This window comes from Vidua macroura, unplaced genomic scaffold, assembly GCF_024509145.1.
Source record: "Vidua macroura isolate BioBank_ID:100142 unplaced genomic scaffold, ASM2450914v1 whyUn_scaffold_175, whole genome shotgun sequence".
Classification (NCBI taxonomy): domain Eukaryota; kingdom Metazoa; phylum Chordata; class Aves; order Passeriformes; family Viduidae; genus Vidua; species Vidua macroura.
In genome coordinates this window covers 64,263-91,463 of record NW_026530563.1, presented here as the reverse complement: position 1 = coordinate 91,463, position 27,201 = coordinate 64,263, and the positions used below count along the sequence as shown (strand labels likewise).

Genomic DNA, 27,201 nt, shown 5'->3' with positions numbered 1-27,201 from the left:
CACCTTTTCCATCTTTTCCTTACCCACAAATTTCTGCGGCTTGGAGCGTTTCCCCTCAGTTTTTGCTGATTTAGGGATTTTTTTGGTTATTTGCGGTTTTTTTTTTCAGTTAATGATTTTTTTTTTTTTTAGTGTGAGGGATTTTTTTTTAATTTCTTTTTTTTATAAAAACCTAGTTGATTTTCTTTTAATTTGAATTCATATTTTTCATTTTAAGCCTTTTTTTTTTTTGGTTAATCTGAGGCCTTTGTGAGGGGACTCCCCTTCCCGCGCCGCTCCCCCCCCCACACCCGGCCATCCCTGAGGCCGCCCCTCACTTCCCGCCGAGGGAATTTTTCCATCTTTTCCACCTTTTCCATCTTTTCCTTACCCACAAATTTCTGCGGCGTGGAGCGTTTCCTCTTGGTGAAGCTGCCTGCCAGGCGCTCGATGAAGGTGGGGCGCTCAGGGTGCAGCAACGCCTCGGGCACCATGTCCAGCTCCCGGATTTCCTCTCCTGCAGAACGCAAACAAAGGAAAAAAAAAAAAAAAAAAAAAAAAAATCCCGGGATGAGCGGGGCGGGACGGGAGCTGCGGGCTGGGAGGGCCCCTGGGAGCGGCTGCCGGAGCCCGAGCTTACCCCGTGCGTGTCCCCGCGGCGCCGGCAGCCGCTCCCGGATCCCTCCTGCTTCCAGCGGGGCCCGCTCCTGCCGCGGTGAGGGGGGGAGAGGAGGCGGCTTCAGGCCTGCGAGCGTTCCGCCAGCCCCGCCATGGCCCCGCGGAAAGCGGCTGGGGATGGGGCCTGAGCTGGGGGATTCCGGTCGGGAATGGTCACTGATCCGGAAATCCTGCTCGGGAGTGGGCACCGAGCCTGGAAATGCCGGTCGGGAGTGGGCACCGAGCCTAAAAAATCCTGCTCGGGGATGGTCACTGAGCCTAAAAATCCCGGTCGGGAATGGTCACTGAGCCTAAAAATCCCCACTGGGGGTGGTCACTGAGCTTAAAAATCCCGGTCAGGAATGGTCACTGAGCCTAAAAATCCCGGTCAGGAATGGTCACTGAGCCTAAAAATCCCGGTCAGGAATGGTCACTGAGCCTAAAAATCCCCACCGGGGGTGGTCACTGAGCTTAAAAATCCCGGTCAGGAATGGTCATTGATTCTAAAAAATCCCGACCGGGGATGGTCACTGATCCTAAAACATCCTGGTCGGGAATGGTCACTGAGCTTAAAAATCCTCGTCTGAAATGGTCAGTGATCCTGGAAATCCTGGTTGGGAATGGGCCCTGATCCTAAAAATCCCGGTTGGGAATGGTCACTGATCCTAAAAAATCCCGACCGGGGATGGTCACTGAGCCTGAAAATCCTGCTCGGGAATGGGCCCTAAGCCTAAAAATCCTGGTCTGAAATAGCCCCTGATCCTAAAAAAATCCTGGTCGGGAATGGTCACTGATCCCGGAAATCCTGCTTGGGAATGGCCCCTGCATCCAAAAATCCCAATTAGGAATGTTCCCCGCTCCCGAAAATCCTGCTCTGAAATGGGCCCTGATCCTGGGAATTCCAATTTGGAATATTCCCAAAAATCCCGCTCTGAAACAGCCCCTGATCCTGGGAATCCCAAATGGGAACATTCCCAAAAATCCCGCTCTGAAACGGCCCGATCCCAAATATCCCAGTGGTTCTGGGGTGTCCGAAATTCCCGGGAATGCCCAGATTTTGGCTTTTTCCCGGGAAAATTCTGCCTTCCCGCAGCTCCCGAGGCTGGAAAAGGCTGCGGGAATTCTGGGAATGGGGGTTTGGATCAGGGATTTGGGATCTGCTGTGGGGACGTCGACTTGCGGCACTGGGAACACGATCCCAAAACTTCCCAGCCCTCTTCCAGGGATTTGGGATCACATTCCCTCATTCCAACCTTTCCCATGGATTTGGGATCACATTCCCAACCCTTTTTTCCATGGATTTGGGATCACAATCCAAACAGTTTTTTCTATGGATTTGGGATCCCATTCCCACCCCATTTCCTGTCCCCTGGGGATTTGGAATCTGGGATTTTTCCAGGACTTTTCTGGGATTCTTCCAGGATTTCCTTGGGATATTTCTGGGATTTTCCCAGGATTTTTCTGTGATTTCCCTGGATTTTCCTGGGATTTTTCCGTGATTTCTCCATAATTTTTCCAGGATTTTTTCTGGGATTTCTCCAGGATTTTTCTGGGATTTCCGTGGGATATTTCTGGGATTTTCCCAGGATTTCCCGGGATTTCTCGGTATTTTCCTGGGATTTCTCCACGATTTCTTCAGGACTTTTTCCGGGATTTTTGTGTGATTTCTCCAGGATTTTCCCAGGGTTTTCTGGGATTTCTGTGGGATTTCTGGGGGATTTTTCCAGGATTTCCTGGGATTTCTCTGTGATTTCTCCGGGATTTTCTGGATCTCTCCAGGATTTTCCCAGGATATTTCTGGGATATTTCCAGGATTTCCCTGAGATTTCTCCAGGATTTTCCTGGGATTTCTCTGGGATTTTCCCAGGATTTCTCTGGGATTTTCCTGGGATTTTCCCGGGATTTCTCTGGGATTTCTCCGGGATTTTCCTGGGATCTCTCCAGGATTTTCCCAGGATATTTCTGGGATATTTCCAGGATTTCCCTGAGATTTCTCCAGGATTTTCCTGGGATTTTCCCGGGATTTCTCTGGGATTTTCCTGGGATTTTTCCAGGATTTCTCCGGGATCTCTCCAGGATTTTCCCGGGAGTTTTCTGGGATTTTCCTGGGATTTCTCCGGGATCTCTCCAGGATTTTTCCGGGATTTTTCCGGGATCTCTCCAGGATTTCTCTGGGATCTCTCCAGGATTTCTCCGGGATTTTTCCGGGACCTCTCCAGGATTTTCCTGGGATTTTCCTGGGATCTCTCCAGGATCTCTCCAGGATTTTTCCGGGATCTCTCCAGGATTTCTCCGGGATGTTTTCCCAGGATTTCCCCGGTTTTGCCCGGACTTTGCCGGGCCCCAGCCCCACCTGTCCGCGCGGGGCTCTCCCGGTGCAGGAAGCCGTGGCAGCGCTCCCGGTGCTCCTCCAGGCTGCTCTGCTGCTTGTAGCTGCGGCCGCACGAGCTGCACTTGTAGGGCTTGCCCACCACAGGTGAGGAGACTGGGGATAACGGGAACGGACGTGGGATCAGGATCTGGGATCTGGAATCTGGATTTGGGATTTGGGATATGTCCCAGTACGAGCTGCACTTGTAGGGCTTGCCCACCACGGGCGAGGAGACTGCGGGTAACGGGAATGGATGTGGGATCAGGATCTGGGATCTGGGATTTGGGATGTGCGATTTGGAAATCAGGATGTGGGATTTGGGATCTGGGATGTGGGATCTGGGATGTGGGATTTGGGATGTGGGATTTGGGATCTGGATCTGGGATTTGGGAATCTGGATTTGGGATCTGGGATATGTCCCAGTACGAGCTGCACTTGTAGGGCTTGCCCACCACGGGCGAGGAGACTGGGAATAACAGGGAACGGACGTGGGATCAGGATCTGGGATCAGGATCTGGGATTTGGGATGTGGGATTTGGGATATGTCCCAGTACGAGCTGCACTTGTAGGGCTTGCCCACCATGGGTGAGGAGACTGGGAAAGGACATGGAATGGGGATTTGGGATATTGGATATGGGGAATTGGATTGCTTTAGGATTCTCCCTCCCTCTCTCCCATTTCCCACTGTGCCCACCCTTGGCAGAACCTCTGGAAAACCCAAGAATTCCCCTCAAAACCCCAACAACCCCAAAATCCCTGCTGGAGCAGCACTGGGACCTCTTCCCACCCCATTCCTGACATTCCCAACCCATTCCCGACGTGCCTGACCCCATTCCCACCATTCTCAGCACATCCCCAACCCATTCCCGACCCCATTCCCAACATTCCCACCATTCCTGACCCCATTCCCAGCCCACTCCTAACCCCATTCCCACCATTCCTGACCCCATTCCCGACATTCCCACCCCATTCCCAGCCCATTCCCGACCTCATTCCCGGCAGTCCCAACCCATTCCCGCCATTCCCAACATTCCCACCCCATTCCTGACCCATTGCCACCATTCCCAACATTCCCGACCCATTCCCACCATTCCTGACCCCATTCCCGACATTCCCACCCCATTCTCAGCCCATTCCTGACTCCATTTCCGGCATTCCTGACCCCATTCCCACCAATTCCCACCCCATTCCCGGCATTCCCAATCCCGTTCCCGGCATTCCCGACCCCGTTCTCAGCATTCCCGACCCCATTCCCGGCATTCCCGACCCCATTCCCGACCCCATTCCCAACCCCATTCCCACCAATTCCCACCCCATTCCCGGCATTCCCAACCCCGTTCCCGGCATTCCCGACCCCGTTCCCGGCATTCCCGACCCCATTCCCGACCCCATTCCCACCATTCCCAGCATTCCCACCCCATTCCCGACCCCATTCCCAACATTCCCGACCCCATTCCCACCCCGTTCCCAGCATTCCCACCCCATTCCCAGCATTCCCGGCCCCATTCCCGACCCCATTCCCGACCCCATTCCCAACATTCCCGACCCCATTCCCAGCATTCCCACCCCGTTCCCAGCCTATTCCCACCCCATTCCCGGCATTCCCACCCCATTCCCAGCATTCCCGACCCCATTCCCACCCCATTCCCACCATTCCCAGCCTATTCCCGACCCCATTCCCGGCATTCCCGACCCCATTCCCGACCCCATTCCCACCCCGTTCCCAGCATTCCCGGCCCCGTTCCGGCGTGGCCGCCGTTCCCACCGGAATGGGTGCGCAGGTGCCCGCTGAGGGCGTCGCGGCGCCGGCAGGCGTAGGAGCAGAAGGGGCACTTGAAGGGCTTCTCCCCCGAGTGCAGCTTGATGTGGCGCAGCAGGTTCCCCTTCTGCGTGAAGGAGGCGCCGCACTGCTGGCACTGGAAGGGTCGTTCTCCTGGAAAACCCCAAAATTCCCATGGGAATGCATCCCAAAAAACCCAAATCCCAATCCTGACCCCGCACTGCTGGCACTGGAAGGGTCGTTCTCCTGGAAAACCCCAAAATCCCAATGGGAATGCATCCCAAAAAACCCAAATCCTAATCCTGGAAAACCCCAAAACCCCAAAATTCCCATGGGAATGCATCCCAAAAAACCCTGACCCTGATCCTGGCCCCGCACTGCTGGCACTGGAAGGGTCGTTCTCCTGGAAAACCCCAAAATTCCCATGGGAATGCATCCCAAAAAACCCAAATCCTAATCCTGGAAAACCCCAAAACCCCAAAATTCCCATGGGAATGCATCCCAAAAAACCCCAATCCCAATCCTGACCCCGCACTGCTGGCACTGGAAGGGTCGTTCTCCTGGAAAACCCCAAAATTCCCATGGGAACCATTCCCAAAAATCCCTGACCCTGATCCTGACCCCGCACTGCTGGCACTGGAAGGGTCGTTCTCCTGGAAAACCCCAAAATTCCCATGGGAATGCATCCCAAAAACCCAAATCCCAATCCTGGCCCCGCACTGCTGGCACTGGAAGGGTCGTTCTCCTGGAAAACCCCAAAATTCCCATGGGAATGCATCCCAAAAAACCCAAATCCTAATCCTGGAAAACCCCAAAACCCCAAAATTCCCATTGGAATGGATCCCAAAAAACCCAAATCCCAATCCTGGCCCCGCACTGCTGGCACTGGAAGGGTCGTTCTCCTGGAAAACCCCAAAATCCCAATGGGAATGCATCCCAAAAATCCCTGACCCTGATCCCGACCCCGCACTGCTGGCACTGTCAGGGTCGTTCTCCTGGAAAACCCCAAAATTCCCATGGGAATGGATCCCAAAAACCCAAATCCCAATCCTGACCCCGCACTGCTGGCACTGGAAGGGTCGTTCTCCTGGAAAACCCCAAAATTCCCATGGGAATGCATCCCAAAAACCCAAATCCCAATCCTGACCCCGCACTGCTGGCACTGTCAGGGTCGTTCTCCTGGAAAACCCCAAAATTCCCATGGGAATGGATCCCAAAAACCCAAATCCCAATCCTGGCCCCGCACTGCTGGCACTGGAAGGGTCGTTCTCCTGGAAAACCCCGAAATCCCAATGGGAATTCCAGAATTCTCCCCGGTTTTTCCCATTTTCCCCCATTTTTTCCCCATTTTTTCCCCATTTTTTCCCATTTTTCCCCATTTTTTCCCATTTCCCCCCCACTTTTTCCCATTTTTTCCCCGTTTTCCCCGTTTCCTCACCGGTGTGGCTGCGCTTGTGCACCATGAGCACGTTGGGGCCGATGCCGCAAATCCCACACACATCCAGCTCCAGAATTCCCATTTTTCCCCCGTTTTTTCCCCCGTTTTTTCCCATTTTTCCACTTTTTTTCCCATTTTTTCCGTTTTTTCCCCATTTTCCCCCGTTTCCTCACCGCTGTGGCTGCGCTTGTGCACCATGAGCACGTTGGGGCTGATGCCACCCATCCCACACTCCAGAATTCCCAAATCCCCAATCCTACACCCCAGAATTCCCATTTTTCCCCCGTTTTTCCCCATTTCTCCCTGTTTTTCCCCATTTTCCCCCATTTTCTCCCCGTCTCCTCACCGGTGTGGCTGCGCTTGTGCACCATGAGCACGTTGGGGCTGATGCTGCCCATCCCACACACATCCAGCTCCAGAATTCCCCTTTTTTTCCCCGTTTTTTCCCAATATTCCCCCATTTTCTCCCTGTTTTTTCCCATTTTTTCCCGTTTTTTCCCCATTTTCTCCCCGTCTCCTCACCGGTGTGGCTGCGCTTGTGCACCATGAGCACGTTGGGGCCGATGCAGACCATCCCGCAGACGTCGCACTTGAGTTTCCCGTTGGGGAGGCGGATCCCGCCCGGCGAGTGCGGCTCCGGGAAGGGCTCCGGGAATTGCTCCGGGAATTGCTCCGGGAAAGGCTCCGGCAGCGAATCCTCGGGCAGCGCCTCCCGCTCCCCCTGCGACAGCGCCCGGCCCGGACACTCCTCGTCCGACGACATCTCCACCTTGATGGAGTTGGCTGGAACGGACCCGGGAAGGGGCTCAGCTCCGGGGGAAATGGGGAAATGGGGAAATGGGGTGGGAAAAATGGGGGAATGGGGTGGGAAAAATGGGGGAATGGGGAAATGGGGTGGGAAAAATGGGGGGAATGGGGAAATGGGGTGGGGAAAATGGGGGAAATGGGGTGGGAAAATGGGGAAAATGGGGAAATGGGGTGGGAAAAATGGGGGGAATGGGGAATGGGGTGGGAAAAATGGGGGGAATGGGGTGGGGAAAATGGGGGGATGGGGAAATGGGGTGGGGAAAATGGGGGAATGGGGAAATGGGGTGGGGAAAATGGGGGAAATGGGGTGGGAAAATGGGGCAAATGGGGAAATGGGGTGGGAAAAATGGGGGGAATGGGGTGGGGAGAGGGGAAATGGATCAGGAGAGGGAAAAATGGGATGGCCCGGGAAAGGGGGTCAGCTCTGGGGGAAATGGGGTGGGAAAATGGGGGGAATGGGGAAATGGGGTGGGGAGAGGGGGAAATGGGATGGGGAGAGGGGAAATGGGGGGAAATGGGATCAGGAGAGGGGGAAATGGGGAAATGGGGTGGGAAAAATGGGGGAAATGGGGTGGGGAGAGGGGGAAATGGGGAGAAATGGGATCAGGAGAGGGGAAAATGGGATCAGGAGAGGGGAAATTGGGACGGCCCGGGAAAGGGGGTCAGCTCCAGGGGGAACGGGAAAAGGGGGTGGGGAGAGGGGGGGAATGGGGAGAAATGGGATGGGGAGAGGGGAAATTGGGGGAAAATGGGATCAGGAGAGTGGAAATGGGGAAAATGGGATGGGGAGAGGGGGACATTGGGGAAAATGGGATAAGAGGGAAATTGGGATGGGGAGAGGGGTTTGGGAAAAGGAATCAAGGAAGGGAATCCAGGAAGGGATTTGGGAATCGGGGCCAGGATTTGTGGAGGGATTCTGGGATTTGGGAATCCAGGAAGGGATTTGGGAATCGGGGCTGGGATTCCTCCCCCGCAGCTTTTCCTGGAATTGTGTCCGGGATCCTCCCCCTCCCCCGCCGCTCCCGGCAATTCCAGCGGCAATTCCCGGCTCCGCTGCCCCTCCCGGGATCCTTCCGACATTTTTTAGGGAATTTTTCCCCCTCCCCCGCCTTCTCTCCCCTCATTCCCTCCGGGTTGTTCCCGGAGTTTCTCCTCCCTCCCTCGGGAATCTGGGAATTCCCGGGAATTCGGGAGGGGTCGCATTCCAGAGGGATTGTCCCGCGTTCCTGCGGAGCCGCCCTCGGGAATGCCGAGATTCCAGAGCTCCCGCGGCTCTTCCAGGACAAAAAGGAGGAAAATAAAGAGGGCTGGGAGCGAATTCCCAGAGAATTCCCAGAGAATTCCCGGGGCTTTTCCCACATTTCCTTGGAATCCCAGAGGTGCCACCCTTTGGAATGCCGAGATTCCAAAGCTCCCGGGAGTTTTCCAGGACAAAAATGAGATAAAAAAGGAGGGGCTGGGGAGAATTCCCGGTGTTCTCCCACATTCCAGAGGATTTTCCCACATTCCCTTGGAATGCTGAGATTCCAGAGCTCCCGGAGTTTTCCAGGTGTTTTCCAGGACAAACAGGAGATAAAAAAGGAGGGACTGGGGGGAATTCCAAGAGTTTTCCACATTCCAGAGGATTTGGGAAGGGGCCTCACCCTTTGGAATGCTGAAATTCCAGAGATTCCAGGGGGGCTCCAGGAAAAATGTGGGGTAAAAATGAGGGATGGGAGAGAATTCCCAGCGAATTCCCAGCGAATTCCGGGGGTTTCTGCTCCAGGAATCCCAGGGTTTGGGAGTTATCCCATTTCAATCCCGGAGTTTGGGATTGATCCCATCCCAACCCCAGAATTTGGGATTGAAATCCCAGAATTTGGGATTGATCCCACTCCAACCCCAGTTTGGGATTGATCCCAAATCCAGAGTTTGGGATTGAAATCCCAGAATTTGGGATTGATCCCACTCCAATCCCAGATTTTGGGATAGATCCCAATCCCAGTTTGGGATTTATCCCACTCCAACCCCAGTTTGGGACTGATCCCAATCCCAGAATTTGGGATTGATCCCATCCCAACCCCAGAATTTGGGATTGATCCCAATCCTTGAGTTTGGGATTGATCCCATCAAAATCTCAGAATTTGGGATTGAAATCCTGGAGTTTGGGATTGATCCCACCCCAATCTCGGATTTTGGGATCGATCCCAATCCCGGATTTCTCTTTCCCTCCTTTTCCCTTGGCAATCAAAACCCTGGGGAGAGGGAGCTGCAATTCCTGCCGGGAATTCTGGGAATATTCTGGGAATATTTTTGGAATAATCTGGGAATATTCAGGGGATATTCTGGGAATGTTTTGTGGATATTCTGGGGATATTTTGGAAATATTCTGGGATTATTTTGGGAATATTCTGGAGATATTCTGGGATTATTCTGGGGATATTCTGGGAATGTTTTGGGAATATTTAGTGGATATTTTGGGAATCTTTTGGGGACTTTTAGGGATGTTCTGGGAATATTCTGGGGATATTTTGGGAATATTCCAGGGATATTTTGGGAATCATCTGGGAACATTTTGGGGATACTTTGGGAATATTCTGGGGATATTTTGGAAATCTTTTGGGAATATTTAGTGGATCTTTTGGGAATATTTTGGGAATACTCTGGGGATATTCCGGGGATCTTTAGGGAATTCAGGAATACTCACCGGGGGAGCGCGGGGACGAGCGGGGGCTGGGGGGGCTCCGGGCTGCCCCTCCCCCCACGGCCGAGCGGAATTCCTGCTCCAGGGGGGAATCCCCACGGCCTTGGGAAAACGGGAAGGGGCTCGGGATGGATCCCGGGAATTCCCAGCCTGAGCCCCCCCTGCTGCTCCGGGCTGGGGCTGCCCCAATCCCGATCCCAAAGCCTCGGCCAGATTTGGGAATTCTCCCATTCCCGACCCCAGATTTGGGAATTTCCCCATTCCCAACCCCAGATTTGGGAATTTCCCCATTCCCAACCCCAGATTTGGGAATTTCCCCATTCCCAACCCCAGATTTGGGAATTTCCCCATTCCCGACCCCAGATTTGGGAATTTCCCCATTCCTGATCCCAGATTTGGGAATTTCCCCCCATTCCCAATCCCAGATTTGGGAATTTCCCCATTCCCGATCCCAGATTTGGGAATTCCCCCCATTTTTGATCCCAGATTTGGGAATTTCACCCCATTCCTGATCCCAGATTTCAGAATTTTCCCCATTCTTGATCCCAAACCTCCCCCTGGATTTGGGACCCCCCCCCCACCCCCCCCATTCCTGATCCCAGATTTGGGAATTTTCCCCATTCCCAATCCCAGATTTGGGAATTTCACCCCATTCTCGATCCCAGATTTGGGAATTTCCCCCCATTCCCAATCCCAGATTTGAGAATTTCCCCAATTCCTGATCCCAAACCTCCCCCAGATTTGGGAATTCTGGGAATTTCCAATCCCAAACCCCTACTTGGATCTGGGAATTTCCCCCATTCCCAATCCCAGATTTGGGAATTCCCCCCATTCCCACACCTGGATTTGGGAAGGGGCTGGGACTGAGATTTTATTCCAGAGGGAAATTCCAGAGGGAAATTCCCCCAGATATGGGAATCCCCCCCCCATTCCCAATCCCAAATTTCCTCCCTCTGGATTTGGGATGGGGCTGGGATTTGTTCCCATTCCCAATCCCAAACCCCATCCCGATGATCCAGAGGGATCCCAACTCCCCAGGGATCCCCCCTGCTCTAGGCCCCTTGCCCAGGATCTGGAATTCCCAAATTTCCTCCCCCATCCCAAATCTCAACCCCCCCAATCCCAAATTTCCCCCCATCCCAAATTCTGATCCCAAATTCCCCCCCGCACCCAATCCCAAATCTCCACTCTCAATCCCAAATTCCCCCATCCCAAATTTTCTTTCTCCATCCCAAATTTCCCCCAATCCCAAATTTCCCCCCCCAGTCCCTGATTCCCCTCATCCCAAATTTCCTCCCCCATTCCAAATTCTGATCCCAAATCCCCCCATCCCAAATTCCCCAAATCCCAAATTCCCCCCTGTATTTCCTCCCCCACTCCCCTCCTCCATCCCAAATTCCCTCCCCCCATCCCAAATTTTCCCCCAATCCCAAATTCTGATCCCAAATTCCCTCCCCCAGTCCCAAATTCCCCCATCCCAAATTTCCTTTCCCCAATCCCAAATTCCCCCAATCCCAAATTCTGATCCCAAATTCCCTCCCCCACACCCAATCCCAAATCTCCTCTCCCATTCCAAATTCGGATCCCAAATTCCCTCCTCCCCCAAATCCCAAATTCTGATCCCAAATTTCCCCCAATCCCAAATTCTGATCCCAAATTCCCTCCTCCCCCAAATCCCAAATTCTGATCCCAAATTTCCTTTCCCCAATCCCAAATTCTGATCCCAAAATCCCAAATCTCCCCCCCCATATTCCCTCCCCACCCCCCTCCCCCATCCCCAACTCCTCCTTCCGTGGGAACAGCCGGAATTTTGGGATGGAAAATTCCCCCTGGAGCAGCTGGGAATGAGATTTCCAAACTTTTCCGGCCCAGCTGGAATTTTTGGCCTGGCAAAAACTCCCGGGAAAATCTCCCTGGGAGTTTCCCAAACATTCCCAAACTCTCCCGAGGGGGGGGAGGAGGAGAGGGGGGGTTTTGGAAAATTCCCAAATTTCCCAGGAAAAGCCTGGGAAAGGCCGGCAGGAGCCGTTCCCACTCCTGGGGAATGTTGGGAATGTTGATCCCGGGGGAGCCGGGGGGGCCAGGCCTGGAAATTCCGGATATTCCAGGGGAGAATCCCCAGGAAAAATTGGGATTTTTTTCAGGGGTCAGGCTTTGCCCAGTTTGGGAATTCCAAAATTCCCAAATTCTCTCTGCAGGATCCTCAAATTCCCCTCTCCAGAATTATCCCTAAATATCCCCAAATCCCCCTCCAGGATTCCCAAATTCCCTCTCCAGGTTCCCCAAATTTCTCCTCTCCCAAATTCCCAAATTCTCCTCTCCAGGATCCCCAAATCCCCCTCCAGAATTCCCAAATTTCTCCTCTCCAGGATCCCTAAATTCACCTCCAGAATTCCCAAATTTCTCCTCTCCAGGATCCCTAAATTCACCTCCAGAATTCCCAAATTCCCTCTCCAGGATCCTTAAATGTCCCATCCAAAATTCCCAATTTTTTTCCTCTCCAGAATTCCCACCTTTCCCCCTGGAGCTGGATCTGACTCCTGTATCCTGGCAAGGGAATTCCCGGATCCCCAAATCCCATCTCTGCCTATTCCAGGGGCAAATCCCAAATACCCCAAAAATCCCAAAAATCCCCCGGAACGACCTTTGGGATGATCCCGGAGCCTCCTCCCGACCCCACCCGGCTCCGATCTGACCCCAAAGGGATTTTCCCATGGAAAAAGGAAATTCCGGAGTCCCTAAATCCCATTCCAGGATCCCTAAATCCCTTCCAGAGCTGTTCCAGGGGCAAATCCCAAAATCCCAAATCCCTTGGGATGGGACCAGAGTGACCCTTGGGATGATCCCGGCTCTGTGTCCGGATCCCACCGGGCTCAGATCCAACTCCCACGGAAAAACGGGGAATTCCAGGATCCCCAAATCCCATTCCAGGATCCCCAAATCCCATTCCAGGATCCCCAAATCCCATCTCTGCCTATTCCAGAGGCAAATCCCAAAAACCCCAAAAACCCCCAAAATCCCCGGGACCGACCCTTGGGATGATCCCGGAGCCTCCTCCCGACCCCACCCGGCTCCGTGGGAATTCCCCTCCCGGGACAGGGAATTCCAGAGTCCCCAAATCCTTCCAGAGGCAAATCCCAAACCCCAAATATCCCAAAAAAACCCCAAAAAAACCCCCGGGACCGACCTTTGGGATGATCCCGGAGCCTCCTCCCGACCCCACCCGGCTCAGATCCGACCCCAAAGGGATTTTCCCATGGAAAAAGGAAATTCCAGGATCCCTAAATCCCATCTCTGCCTATTCCAGAGACAAATCCCAAACCCCCCACCCCAAAAAAAACAAAACCCCAAAAAATCCCCGGGACCGACCTTTGGGAATCTCCTGGAGCCTCATCCCGCTCCCAGCTCCGCTCCCGAGCCCGACAATTCCAGCAGCCCCAAATCCCCAAATCCCGGAGGCGCTCCGGGAATCTCCGGCTCCTCCCAAATCCCTAAATCCCCAAATCCCACCCCGGGGAGTGGCCAAAGCTCTCCCGCTTTTTCCCTCCTCCCTCATTCCAGCCGGGAATTCCTGAAATCCCTTCCCATCCCTTTTTTTTTTTTTTTTTTGTTTCCCACAGGGCGGGAGTTGGATTTTTTTTTTTTTTGGGATTTTTTTTTTGGATTTTCCCGGTTTTTTTGGGGCCGTACCTTGCGGGGGGAATCCCGCGGATCCCTGGATCGGGATTCCCGGGAAGCAGCGCGGGATCCCGGCGGGGCGCGGGGCGCCGCTCACCTTCCAGGAAGAGCAGATTCCTGGAATCCAGGGAAAATCCAGCTCAGGAATGGCAGAGGGAGGGCAGGAGCAGGGATGGGAACGTGGGGAGGGAGGAGGGAGAGGGACGGAGCCGGGGATCAGCGGGATCTGGGATTTCAGCGGGATTTGGGATGTCACTGGGATCTGGGATTTCACTGGGATCTGGGATTTCACTGGGATTTGGGATTTCACTGGGATTTGGGATTTCACTGGGATCTGGGATTTCAGCGGGATTTGGGATTTCACTGGGATCTGGGATTTCAGCGGGATTTGGGATTTCACTGGGATTTGGGATCTCACTGGGATTTGGGATTTCACTGGGATCCCAGGGTTTAGTGGGATCCAGGATTTCAGTGGGATTCCAGGGTTTTAGTGGGATTTCAGTGGGATTCAGGATTTTAGTGGGATCCCAGGGTTTAGTGGGATTCCAGGGTTTCAGTGGGATTTCAGTGGGATTCAGGATTTTAGTGGGATCCCAGGGTTTAGTGGGATTCCAGGGTTTCAGTGGGATTTCTGTGGGATTCAGGATTTTAGTGGGATTCCAGGGTTTTAGTGGAATTCTGGGATTTCAGTGGGATCCAGGATTTCTGTGTGATTTCACTGGGATTTGGGATTTCACTGGGATCCCAGGGTTTAGTGGATTCCAGGGTTTTAGTGGGATTGCAGGGTTTCACTGAAATTCCGGGATTTCTGTGGGATCCAAGATTTCAGTGGGATTCCAGGGTTTTAGTGGGATTTCAGTGGGATTCGGGATTTCACTGGGATTCCGGGACTTCTGTGGGATCCAGGGTTTCACTGGGATTCTGGGATTTCACTGGGATCCCAGGGTTTAGTGGGATTCCAGGGTTTTAGTGGGATTCTGGGGTTTCAGTGGATCCAGGATTTCTGTGGGATTTCAGTGGGATTTGGGATTTCACTGGGATTCCAGGATTTCAGTGGGATTCAGGATTTCACTGGGATTCCGGGATTTCAGTGGGATCCAGGGTTTAGTGGGATTCCAGGATTTCAGTGGGATTCGGGATTTCAGTGGGATTTCAGTGGGATTCCAGGGTTTTAGTGGAATCCAGGGTTTTTCAGGGAAAAATGGGACATTCCCAAAAGGCAGGGAGTGGAAATTGCCCCCGGGAGGAGCTGGGAATGAGGCAGGGAGGAGGAATGTGGGAATGTGGGAATGTGGGAATGTGGGAAAGGGAGGAGGGAGAGAGGGAGGGAGCCAGGAATTCACTGGGATTCCAGGGTTTAGTGGGATTCCAGGGTTTTTCAGGGAAAAATGGGACATCCTAAAAGTCAGGGAGTGGGAATGGAGCCGGGAAGAGCTGGGAATGAGGCAGGAGAGGAGGAATTGGAATGTGGGAATGTGGGAAAGGGAGGAGGGAGAGAGGGAGGGAGCCAGGAATTCCGTGGGATTCCAGGAATTCACTGGGATCCAGGGTTTAGGGAATTCACTGGGATCCAGGGTTTAGTGGGATTCCAGGTTTTTTCAGAGACAAATGGAGCATTCCCAAAAGGCAGGGAGTGGGAATGGAGCCGGGAATTGCTCCGGGGAAAGGGGAGGAAGAGGAGGGGGAGGGATGGGAATGTGGGAATGGCTCAGGGCGAGCGTGGGATCCTGGATTTCAGCGGGATCCCAGGGTTCAGTGGGATCCTGGATTTCAGCGGGATCCCAGGTTCAGTGGGATTCCAGGATTTTTTAGGGAAAAATGGAACATTCCCAAAAGGCAGGGAGTGAAAATTCCATTGGGAATTGCCCCCGGGAGGAGCTGGGAATGAGGCAGGGGAGGAGGAATTGGAATGTGGGAATGTGGGAATGTGGGAAAGGGAGGAGGGAGAGAGGGAGGGAGCCAGGAATTCACTGGGATTCCAGGAATTCAGTGGGATCCAGGGTTTAGAGGGATCCCAGGGTTTTTCAGGGAAAAATGGGACATCCTAAAAGTCAGGAACTGGGAATGGAGGCCGGGAATTGTCCCAGGGAAAGGGCAGGAAGAGGAGGGGGAGGGGTGGGAATGTGGGAATTGGGGAATGTGGGAAGGGAGGAGGGAATGGGAGCAGGATCCCAGATTTCAGTGGGATTGGTCCTGACCAAAAGCAGGAACTGGGAATTGCACCAGGAATGGCAGAGGGAGAGGGGTGGGAACGTGGGGATTCGGGAATGTGGGGATTTGGGAATTCGGGAACGTGGGAAGGGAGCCAGAGCAGGATCCCAAATTTTACTGGGACCGGGATGGGAAACGTGGAATTCCCAAAATCTGGGAACTGGGAATGGGAGAGGGAGGGGTGTGGGAATTCAGGAACGTGGGATTTGGGGAATTTGGGAATGTGGGAATTTGGGAATGGGAGCAGGAGCTCTGGGGTTTGCTGGGATCCCGGATTTCAGCCAGATCCCGGATTTTTAGCGGGATGGGGATGGGAAATGGGACATTCCCAAAATTTGGGGAGTGGGAACGGAGCCGGGAATGGGAGAGGGGTGGGAATGTGGGAACGGAGCCGGGGATGGATCCAGGGAATTGGGATGGACTCAGGGAATTTGGGATTTGGGATGGATCCAGGGGCTCGGGGAGGATTTGGGATGGATCCAGGGAATTTGGGATTTGGGGCTCGGGAAAGGATTTGGGGATGGATCCAGGGAATCAGAAAGACCCGGGATGGATTCAGGAAATTTGGGATTTGGGATGGATCCAGGGAATTTGGGATGGATCCAGGGGCCCGGGGAGGATTTGGGATGGATCCAGGGAATCACAAGGGAGCTGGGATGGACTCGGAATTTGGGATTTGGGGTGGATCCAGGGGGCCCAGGGAGGATTTGGGATGGACCCAGAGAATTTGGGATTTGGGATGGACCCAGGGAATTTGGGATTTGGGATGGACCCAGAGAATTTGGGATGGACCAGGGCCTCGGGGAGGATTTGGGGTGGATCCAGGGAATTCACAAGGAGCTGGGATGGACTCGGAATTTGGGATTTGGGGTGGATCCAGGGAATTAGGAAGATTTGGGATGGATCCCGGGGCTCCCTCCCCCCTCCAGGAATTCGGCTCCAGCCCCGTTTTTTCGGGATGAGCCGCCCCGGGATGATTCCAAAGGCGGAAAATTCCCTTCCCCTCCTCCCCCCTCCTCCCCCAATCCCTGCGGGGCAATTCCAGCCCGGCCCTGGGAACATTCCAAGCTTCCCTGGGAACATTCCAAGCTTCTCCCTCATGGAATTTTCCTGGATCTCATTCTCTCCCTCCCTCCCTCCTGCCAGGAAGGAATTTGAACCATTCCCCCCGCCCCTCCTGGAAATTCCAGCCCCGATCCAAGCGGGAATTTCCCACCCTCGGGCCCCCAATTCCCGGTTTTCCCCCCCCATTCTCCCGGTTTCCCCCCCCCCCCATTCCCGGTTTTTCCCCCCCCCAATTCCCCGGTTTTCCCCCCCCATTCCCGGTTTTTTCCCCCCCCAGTTCCTGATTTTTTCCCCCAGTTCCTTTTTTTCCCCCCCTCAATTCCCATTTTTCCCCCCCAATTCCCGGTTTCCCCCCCCCCCCAATTCCCAATTTCCCCCCTCATTCCCACTTTTCCCCCTCAATTTCCCAATTTTTCCACCCCCCAATTCCCATTTTTCCCCCAATTCCCGCTTTTTCCCCCTCAATTCCCACTCCCCCACCCCCAAATTCCCATTTTTCCCCTCCACAATTCCTGATTTCCCCCCCCCAGTTCCCAGATTTTCCCCTCAATTCCTGTTTTTCCCCCCCAATTCCTGATTTTTTCCCCCCTCAAATCCGATTTTTTCCCCCAGTTCCTTTTTTTCCCCCCCCCTCAATTCCCATTTTTTTCTCCCCCTAATTCCCGGTTTCACACCCCCCAATTCCCACTTTCCCCCAGTATTCCCGTTCCCTCCCCCCATTCCCATTTTTCCCCCTCATTTCCCACTTTTCCCCCTCAATTTCCCAATTTTCCACCCCCAATTCCCATTTTTCCCCCCCAATTCCCGATTTTTCCCCCTCAATTCCCACTCCTCCACCCCCAAATTCCCATTTTTCCCTCCACAATTCCTGTTTTTTTCCCCCCAATTCCCATTTTTCCCCCAATTCCCGTTTTTTCCTCCCTCCCATTCCCAATTTTCCCCCCCCGTTCCCATTTTCCCCCCCGAATTCCCCATTTTTCCCCCTCAATTTCCCAATTCCCCCCCCTATAATTCCCCATTTTTCCCCAGAATTCCCATTTTTCCTCCCCTAATTCCCTTTTTTTCACACCCCCAATTCCCACTTTCCCCCAGAATTCCCATTTTTCCCCCCATTCCCATTTTTTTCCCCCCAATTCCCATTTCCCCCCCCCCAATTCCCAATTTCTCCCCCTCAATTCCCATTTCCCCCCCACCATTTCCCATTTTTCCCCCTTAATTCCCGTTTTTTTTCCCTCCCACTTCTCAATTTCCCCCATAATTCCCATTTTTTTCCTCCCCAATTCCCATTTCCCCCTCAATTTCCCGATTTTCCACCCCTAATTCCCATTTTTTTTCCCCTCAATTCCCATTTTTCCCCCAATTCCCATTTTTTTTCACCCCCAATTCCCAATTTTCCCCTCCCATTCCCGGTTTTTCCCCCCCAGTTTCCCATCCCCCCCCCCCCCCCAATTCCCATTTTTTCCCTCCAAAATTCCCATTTTTTCCCCCTCAATTCCCATTTTTCCCCCAATTCCTGATTTTTTCCCCCCCCAGGAAAATTCCCTGGGGATTTTCCAGCCCTGAACCTCTGGAAGTTGCAGGAAAAGGTGGAAAAATTCGGGGAATTTCTGCTGCAGCTGCTTGGAAATTGGGATAAAACCCCACAAAAATTGGGATTTTGGGGATGGATCATCCAAATTCCTCAGGATTGCCTGGGATTCCAAAAAAAAAAAAAACAGGAAAAAATGGGGAAAAAATGGGAAAAATGGGAAAAAAATGGGGAAAACTACAGGAAAATCCAGGAAAAATGGGGGAAATTCAGGAAAAATCCATGAAAAATGGAGAAAATCTGGATAAATGTGGGAAAGTCCCAGAAAATCCAGGAAAAATTCAGAAAAATCCAGGAAAAATGAGGGGGAATTCTGGAATAATGGGGGAAATTCCTGAAAATCCAGGGGAAATCCAGGAGAAATGGGGGAAAATCCAGGAAAATGCAGGAAAAATTCAGGAAAAATGGGGGGAAATTTAGGAAAAACAGCGAAAATCCCAGAAAATCCAGGGAAATCCAGGAAAAATGAGGGAAATTCAGGAGAAATGGGGGGAAATCCAGGGAAAATTGGGGGAAATCACAGAAATTCCAGGAAAATGGGGGGAAAATTCCAGGAAATCCAGGAAAAATGCAGGAAAAACGGGGGAAATTCAGGAAAAATGGGAAAAAATCAGGAAAAATGAAGGAAAAATGGGGGGAAATTCAGTGAAATCCAGGGAAAATTGGGGGGAAATTCCTGAAATTCCAGGGAATATTGGGGTGGGGGAAATCACAGAAATTCCAGGAAAAATGGGGGGAAAATCCCAGGAAATTCAGGAAAAATGGGGAGAAATTCAGGAAAATCCAGGAAAAATTGGGGGAAATCACAGAAATTCCAGGAAAATTTGGAGAAATCCCAGGAAATTCAGGAAAATGGGGGGAAATCCCAGGAAAATCCAGGGAAAAAATGGGGGAAATGCAGGAAAATGGGGGGAAATCCCAGGAAAAATTCAGGGAAAATGGGGGGAAATTCCCGGAATTCCCGGATTTGCAGGGAGGCGCCGCTCACCGCTGAGGAAGGAGCGCGCGTTGCAATCCTCGACGTCCATGGCCCCGGAACCGCCTGGAACGGAGAGGAACCTCGGGATCCCAAAATCCCTCGGGAATTCTGGAAATCCCTCGGGATCCCGGAAATCCCTCGGGATCCCAAAAACCCCTCTGGATCCCAAAAATCCCTCAGGGTCCCAAAAATCCCTCAGGGTTCCAAAAATCCCTCGGGAATTCTGGAAATCCCTCAGGATCCAGGAAATCCCTCGGGAAATCCCGGAAAATCCCTCAGGATCCAGAAAAATTCCTCAGGAAATCCTGGAAAATTCCTTAGGATCCCAAAAATCCCTCAGGGATCCCGGAAACTCCTCAGGGATCCCAAAAATCCCTCGGGATCCCAAAAACCCCTCGGGATCCCGGAAATCCCTCGGGAAATCCCAAAAATCCCTTGGGAAATCCTGGAAAATTCCTCATGATCCCAAAAATCCCTCTGGATCCCAAAAATCCCTCAGGAAATCCCTCGGGAAATCCTAGAAAATCCCTCAGGATCCAGAAAAATCCCTCGGGAAATCCTCGAAAATTCCTTAGGATCCCCAAAACCCCTCAGGAATCCTGGAAATCCCTCAAGGATCCCAAAAACCCCTCGGGATCCCGGAAATCCCTCAGGAATTCTGGAAATCCCTCTGGATCCCAAAAATCCCTCAGGAAATCCCAGAAAATCCCTTGGGAAATCCTGGAAAATTCCTCATGATCCCAAAAATCCCTCAGGATCCAGGAAAAACCTTGCAGGATCCCAGAAAATCCCTCAGGATCCCAGAAATCCCGAAAATCCCTCCAGAAATTCCTCGGGATCGGGGGAATCCCTTGGGATCCCAGAAATCCCTTCAGGATCCCAAAAACCCCTCGGGAAATCCTAGAAAATCCCTCAGGATCCAGAAAAATTCCTCAGGAAATCCTGGAAAATCCCTTGGGATCCCAAAAACCCCTCGGGCTCTGGGGATTCCTGCGGGGAAATCGGGATTTGGGATTTGGGGCAGAGACTCCGGAAAATCCCAAACGGCCGCGGAGCCCTCGGGAATCCGGGGGGGTTTTGGGATATTTTGGATTTTTTGGGGGATTTTTTTTTCATTTTTGGGGTTTTGGGGTTTCTTTGATTTTTAGGGAATTTTGGGGTTTTTTTTTTTCCCTGATTTTTTGGGGGGATTTTTGGATTTTTTAATTTTTTTTGATTTTTTTTTTAATTTTTGGGGGATTTTTTAGGATTTTTTGGGGGTTTTGGGGACTTTTTGGGGATTTTTTGGGATATTTTTGGATTTTTTTTTGAATTTTTGGGCTTTTTTTGGGGATTCCTTGGAGTTTCGAGATTTTTGGGGATTCTGGGATTTTTGGGGGATTTTTGGGATTAAGGGACAATCCCAGAATTCTGGGACAAAAAAATGGGAAAAATCCCAGAAAATCCAGGAAAAATCCAGGAAAAATCCCGGAAAATCCCAGAAAATCCAGGAAAAATGGGGAAAAAACCAGAAAATTCAGGAAAAAAATGGGAAAAATTCAGGAAAATCCAGGAAAAATTCAGGAAAAATTCAGGAAAAATTCAGGAAAAATCCAGGAATTCCCTGACATTTGGAATTTGGAGAATTGTGGCTGCAAAAAACCATCCCAGGATTTTAAAAAAATCGGGAATTTTATCCAGGCTCTGGAATTCCTCAATCCCAGTGGGAAAAAAAAAACAGGAAAAATTGGGAATTCTCAATCCCTGGGTAGGAAAAATTGGAATTTTTCAATCCCAGTGGGATAAAAAAACAGGGAAAATCTGAATTCCTTAAATCCCAGTGGGATAAAACCAGGGAAAATTGGAATTTTTCAATCCCTGTGGGAAAAAAAAAGCAGGGAAAATTGGGAATTCTCAATCCCTGTGGGATAAAAACCAGGAAAAATTGGAATTCCTCAATCCCAGTGTGAAAAAAATTGGGAAAAAAATCAGAATTTCTCAATCTCAGTGGGAAAAAAAAACCAGGAAAAATCCGAATTCCTGAATCCCAGTGGGATAAAAACCAGGGAAATTGGGAATTCTTCAATCCCTGGGCAGGAAAATCCAGAATTCCTCAATCCCAGATTTTTTTAAAATCCTGGAAAAGCTCAAAGCTCCCAGGCCAGGAGCTCTCAGGAGCCACATCCGGGAGAAAATTCCCAAATTTCTGCCAAAATCCGAAGCTTCCCGGGCTGGGATTGGGCTGAAAATTCCCAAAATTCCCCAAAATTCCCCCCCAAATTTCCCCAAATTCCCCCATCCCTGAGCTCGTTCCGGGTTTTTTTTTTGGGTTTTTTTGGGTTTTTTTAGTGGAAAATTCCAAAAAAAGCAAAATTCCCCAGAGGAATTCCCGGGATAAGCAGGGCAGGGATCCCTCGGGAATTCTGCAACTGGAGCAGCTCCGTCCTCCCTGCCCTGAATCCAGGGAAAAAAACGGGAAAAAAAGCCAAAAAATCAAGCCCCAAAACCCCCCCCAAAAAACCCCAAAAACCTAAAACACCCCCCAGAAAAAAAAAAAAAAAAAAAAAACCAAAAAAATCCCCCCAAAAAAACCCAACAAAAAAAAACTAAAAAAAAAACCCAAAAAAACCCCAAAAAACCCCCCAAAAAAAAACCCAAAAAACCCCCCAAAAAAACCCCCAAAAAACCCCAAAAAAACCCCAAAGAAAACAAAAAAACAAAAAAAAAACAAAAAAAAAAGCCCAAAAATCCCCCAATAAAACCCCAAAAAACCCCAAAAAACCCAACCAAAAAAAACTAAAAAAACCCCAAAAAAAATCCCCAAAGAAACCCAGAAAAAAAGCCAAAATAACCTAACCCTCCAGAAAAAAAAAAAAAACAAAAAAACCTAAAAATCCCCAAAAAACCCCAAAAAACCCAACAAAAAAACAAAAAAAAATCCCCAAAAAAAACCCCCAAAATCCCCCAATAAAACCCCAAAAAACCCAAAAAAAAACCAAAAAAAACCCAAAAAAAACCCCCAAAAATCCCCCAAAAAACCCCAAAAAAAAGCCAACCATAAAAACTATAAAAAACCCCAAAAAGAAACCCCAAAAAAAACCCAAAAAAAACCCCAAAAATCCCAAACAAAATCCCCAAACCCCCAACCCCTCAGGAATTCCCCCCTCCCCCCCCGGCCCCATCCCCAGGAATTCCGGGATGAGCTCAGGGAATCCCCGGATCCAACCCCGGCTCCGAATTCCGGGATTTTCCCTTTTTTTTTTCCCTTTCCCACTTTCAAATCCGTCAGGGCTTTGCAATGGGGCTCCTGCTGCTTTTCCGGATTTCTTTCCTTTTTTTTGGGATAAATCCCAGGAAAAACTGGAAAAACAATTCCAGGATATTCTGGGATGAAACCCTGGAGGAATTTTTTTGGGATAAATCCCGGGAAAAAGCTGGAAAAACAATCCCAGGATATTCTGGGAAGAGGCTCCAGCTGCTTTATCCCGGATTTTTTGGGATAAATCCCAGGAAAAACCAATCCCAGGCCATTCCAAGAGGAGCCTCCTGCTGCTTTTTCCAGGTTTATTTTCTTTTTTTTGGGATAAATCCCGGAAAAAGCTGGAAAAACCAATTCCAAGACATTCTGGGAAGAGGCTCTGGGGGATTTTTTTGGGATAAATCCCAGGAAAAACAATTCCAGGATATTCTGGGATGAGCCTCCAGCTGCTTTATCCTGGATTTTTTTTGGGATAAATCCCGGGAAAAGCTGGAAAAAACAATTCCAGAATATTCTGGGACAAGGCTCCAGCTGCTTTTTCCAGGATTTTTTGGGATAAATCCCAGGAAAAACCAATCCCAGGCCACTCCGGGAGGAGCCTCCTGCTGCTTTATCCCGGATTTTTTTGGGATAAATCCCAGGAAAAGCTGGAAAAACAATCCCAGGGCACTCTGGGAAGAGGCTCCAGCTGCTTTTCCCAGGTTTATTTTTGGTTTTTTTTAGGATAAATCCCGGGAAAAGCTACAAAAACCAATTCCAGGAAATTCTGGGAAGAGCCTCCAGCTGCTTTATCCCGGATTTTTTGGGATAAATCCCAGGAAAAACCAATCCCAGGCCACCCCCGGGAGGAGCCTCCTGCTGCTTTTCCAGGATTATTTTTGGGTTTTTTTAGGATAAATCCCGGGAAAAGCTACAAAAACCAATCCCAGGCCATTCTGGGATGAAGCCCTGGGGGATTTTTTTGGGATAAATCCCAGGAAAAGTTGGAAAAACAATTCCAGGCCAATCCAAGAGGAGCCTCCAGCTGCTTTATCCAGGATTTTTTTTTGGGATAAATCCCAGGAAATACCAGAAAACCAATCCCAGGGCACGCTGGGATGGGGCTCTGAGGGAATTTTTTTGGGATAAATCCCGGGAAAAGTTGGAAAAAACAATTCCAGGATATTCTGGGATGGGGCTCCCAGCTGCTTTTTCCAGAATTTTTTTGGGATAAATCCCGGGAAAAGTTAGAAAAAATAATTCCAGGATATTCTGCAACCGAGCTCCAGCTGCTTTTCCCAGGTTTATTTTCCTTTTTTTGGGATAAATCCCAGGAAAAACAATTCCAGGAAATTCTGGGAGGAGCCTCCAGCTGCTTTATCCTGGATTTTTTTGGGATAAATCCCGGGAAAAGCTGGAAAAAACAATTCCAGAATATTCTGGGATGGGGCTCCAGCTGCTTTTTCCCAGGTTTATTTTCCTTTTTTTGGGATAAATCCAGGAAAAACAATTCCAGGAAAATCCAGGGGGATTTTTTGGGGGATAAATCCCAGGAAAAGCTACAAAAACCAATTCCAGAACACTCTGGGAGAGGCTCCTGCTGCTTTTTCCAGGATTTATTTTCCTTTTTTTGGGAAAAATCCCGGGAAAAGCTGGAAAAAACAATTCCAGAATATTCTGGGATGGGGCTCCAGCTGCTTTTCCCAGGTTTTATTTTCCTTTTTTTGGGATAAATCCCAGGAAAAGCTACAAAAAACAATTCCAAGACATTCTGGGAAGAGCCTCCAGCTGCTTTATCCCGGATTTTTTTGGGATAAATCCCAGGAAATACCAGAAAACCAATTCCAGGAAATTCTGGGATGAGCCTCCAGCTGCTTTATCCCGTTTTTTTTTGGGATAAATCCCAGGAAAACCAATCCCAGGCCACCCCGGGAGGAGCCTCCTGCTGCTTTTTCCAGGTTTTTTTATTTCTGAATTTTAATTCCAAACTGGAGCAGCTCCCTCGGGAAGAGATCCCCAAAAAAAAATCCCCCCCCCCCCCCCTGCCCTGGGATAACCCCGGAATTCCGCAGGGACCGGAGCCTCCAGGAGGTGGAAAAGTCCCAAAAATCCCCCAAAAATCCCCCAAAAAATTCCCCAAAATCCCCCAAAATTCCCAAAAATCCCCCAAAATTCCCAAAAATTCCCCAAAATCCCCCAAAATTCCCAAAAATCCAAAGGGGAAAATTCCAGGGTTTTTTTTTTTGTGCCCCCCCCCCCCCCCCCGCGGGGAAAATTTTTGGGAATTTTGGGATTTGAGGGGAATTTCCCCCCCCCAAAATTCCTGGGAATGGGAGATTCCAGCTGGAAAATTCCAGGTTGGGATCCCCCCCCCCAAAATTCCCCAAAATTCCCCCCCCAAAAAAATTCAATTATCCCAAAAAAAGCCCCTGGAATTGGGGAATCCTCAGAGGGTTTGGGGGGTCCTGACCCCACAGGGGAGACCCCAAAAATCGGGACCCCCCCAAAGGGAGAGACCCCAAAATCAGAGACCCCAAAATCAGAAACCCCAAAAGTCAGAGACCCCAAAAATCCCGGACCCCAAAATTGAGAAACCCCAAAGATCAAAGACCCCAAAATTCAGAGACCCCAAAATTGAGAAACCCAAAAAAAATCTGAAACCCCAAAAATCAAAAACCCCGAAATTCAGAGACCCCAAAATCTGAGACCCCAAAAAATCAGAGACCCCAAAATTCAGAGACCCCAAAAATCCCGGACCCCCAAAATTGAGAAACCCCGAAATTCAGAGACCCCAAAATTCAGAAACCCCAAAATCTGAGACCCCAAAAAATCAGAGACCCCAAAAATCAGAAACCCCAAAAGTCAGAGACCCAAAAAAATTCAGAAACCCCAAAATCAGAAACCCAAAAAAATTCACAGACCCCAAAAATCCAGGACACCCCAAAAGGGAAAAGGACCCCCAAAAATCACAGACCCCAAAATCTGAGACCCCAAAAATCCAGGATGCCCTAAAAGGGACAGGGACCCCCAAAAATCCGGGACCCCAAAATTCAGAGACCCCAAAAAAATCAGAGACCCCAAAATTGAAACCCAAAAAAATCAGAGACCCCCAAAAAAATCAGAGACCCTCAAATTCAGAGACCCCAAAAATCCAAGACACCCCAAAAGGGAAAAGGACCCCCAAAAAAATCACAGACCCCCAAAATCTGAGACCCCAAAAGTCAGAGCCCCCCCCCAAAAGGGACAGGGACCCCCCAAAACTCAGAGACCCCAAAAATCCAGGACACCCCAAAAGGGAAAAGACCCCCCAAAAAAAAATCAGAGACCCCAAAAATTAGAAACCCCAAAATCTAGAGACCCCAAAAATCCAGGGTGCCCTAAAAGGAACAGAGACCCCAAAAAATCAGAGACCCCCAAAAATCAGAGACCCCAAAAGTCAGAGCCCCCCCCCAAAAGGGACAGGGCCCCCCCCCAAAATATGAGAGACCCCAAAATCCAGAGACCCCAAAAGTCAGAGACCCTAAAAATCTGGGACCCCAAAAAATTCAGAGACCCCAAAATTGAGAAACCCCAAAAAAATCAGAAACCCCGAAAGTCAGAGACCCCAAAAATCCAGGACACCCCAAAAGGGAAAAGACCCCCCCAAAAAAAATCAGAGACCCCAAAAATCAGAGACCCCCGAAAGTCAGAGCCCCCCCCAAAAGGGACAGAGACCCCTCCCCCAATAGGACCCCCCCCAAATCCGGCCCTGAGACCCCCGGGGAGGGTCAGGGACCCCCCCCAAATTCCGAGCACCCCAAAACCCCTGAGGGGACGCGACCCCCCCCCCAAATCCAGCGCTGAGAGCCCCGGGGGGCGCGACCCCCCCTCAGAACAGCCCCCCCCCCAAATCCGGTCCCGGGGGGCGCGACCCCCCCCTCAGAACAGCCCCCCCCCCAAAATCCGGTCCCGGGGGGCGCGACCCCCCCCGTCAGAACAGCCCCCCCCCCCAAAATCCGGTCCCGGGGGGCGCGACCCCCCCTCAAAAAGGGGAGCCCCCCCCCAAATCCCGCCCTGAGACCCCCGGGGGGGGTCAGGGACCCCTCCCCGAATTCCGAGCCCCCCCAGACCCCCCCGAGCCTCTCCGGGGCTCTCAGAGGAGCCCCCCCAGCCCCCCCCCCCCCCCCCGGGACCCCCCCCCGCCCCCCCCCGGGCCCCGCGGGGCCGCGCCCCCCCCCGGAGGCGGCCTTGGCGCGCGCGCTCACCGGCGGGGCCGCGGCGGGCTCGGGAGGCCCCCCCCGGGGCTGGGGGGGGGGTCCGGGGCTCCGGGGGGGTCCGGGGGGGTCCGGGGGGTCCGGGGCTCCGGGGGGGGTCCGGGGGGGGTCCGGGCGCGGCGGCGGCGGCGGCTCCTGAGGAGGCCCCGGGCCCCCCCCCGCCCCCCGCCACTTCCGGCCCCCGCCCCCCGCCGCTTCCGGCCCCGCCAGCCCCGCGCCGCGCGCCGAGCGCATCGAGCGGCCGGCAGGGCAGGGAGGGAGCGCCGAGAGAGTCGATGGGCAGCGGGGAGGGGAGGAGCGCCGAGAGAATCGAGCGGGGAGCGCCGAGCGCGTCGATGGGGCGGGGATCGATAACGGGATCGATAACGGGATTGATAACGGGATTGATAACGGGAATTGATAACGGGAATTGATAACGGGATTGATAACGGGAATTGATAACGGAGATTGATAACGGGGATCGATAACGGGATCGATAACGGGATTGATAATGGG

At 51.6% G+C, this 27,201-nt stretch overlaps 1 protein-coding gene across 1 annotated transcript; it reads right to left on the bottom strand.

Annotated features, from left to right (window-relative positions):
• Window positions 1-233: 233 nt before the first annotated feature.
• Window positions 234-26,754, bottom strand: IKZF4 (IKAROS family zinc finger 4). The gene is made up of 8 exons (XM_053969315.1): window positions 26,698-26,754; window positions 19,246-19,299; window positions 13,406-13,510; window positions 9,719-9,817; window positions 6,748-7,008; window positions 4,773-4,940; window positions 2,990-3,121; window positions 234-496 (listed from the first exon to the last, which is right to left on the bottom strand). Exons 2-8 carry the CDS (start codon window positions 19,283-19,285, stop codon window positions 234-236), a joined length of 1,068 nt encoding a protein of 355 aa, XP_053825290.1. The 5' UTR covers window positions 19,286-19,299; window positions 26,698-26,754.
• Between the last annotated feature and the right edge of the window lie 447 nt (window positions 26,755-27,201).

Excerpts from the sequence above, each read along its gene's own strand:
- IKZF4 (XM_053969315.1), bottom strand. The coding sequence starts at position 19,285 with ATGGACGTCGAGGATTGCAACGCGCGCTCCTTCCTCAGCG. Across the intron at positions 13,511-19,245 it reads CGCGCGCTCCTTCCTCAGCG|GAATCTGCTCTTCCTGGAAG; the intron begins GTGAGCGGCGCC and ends CCTGGATTCCAG. Across the intron at positions 497-2,989 it reads GGAGAGCCCCGCGCGGACAG|GAGAGGAAATCCGGGAGCTG; the intron begins GTGGGGCTGGGG and ends TGCGTTCTGCAG.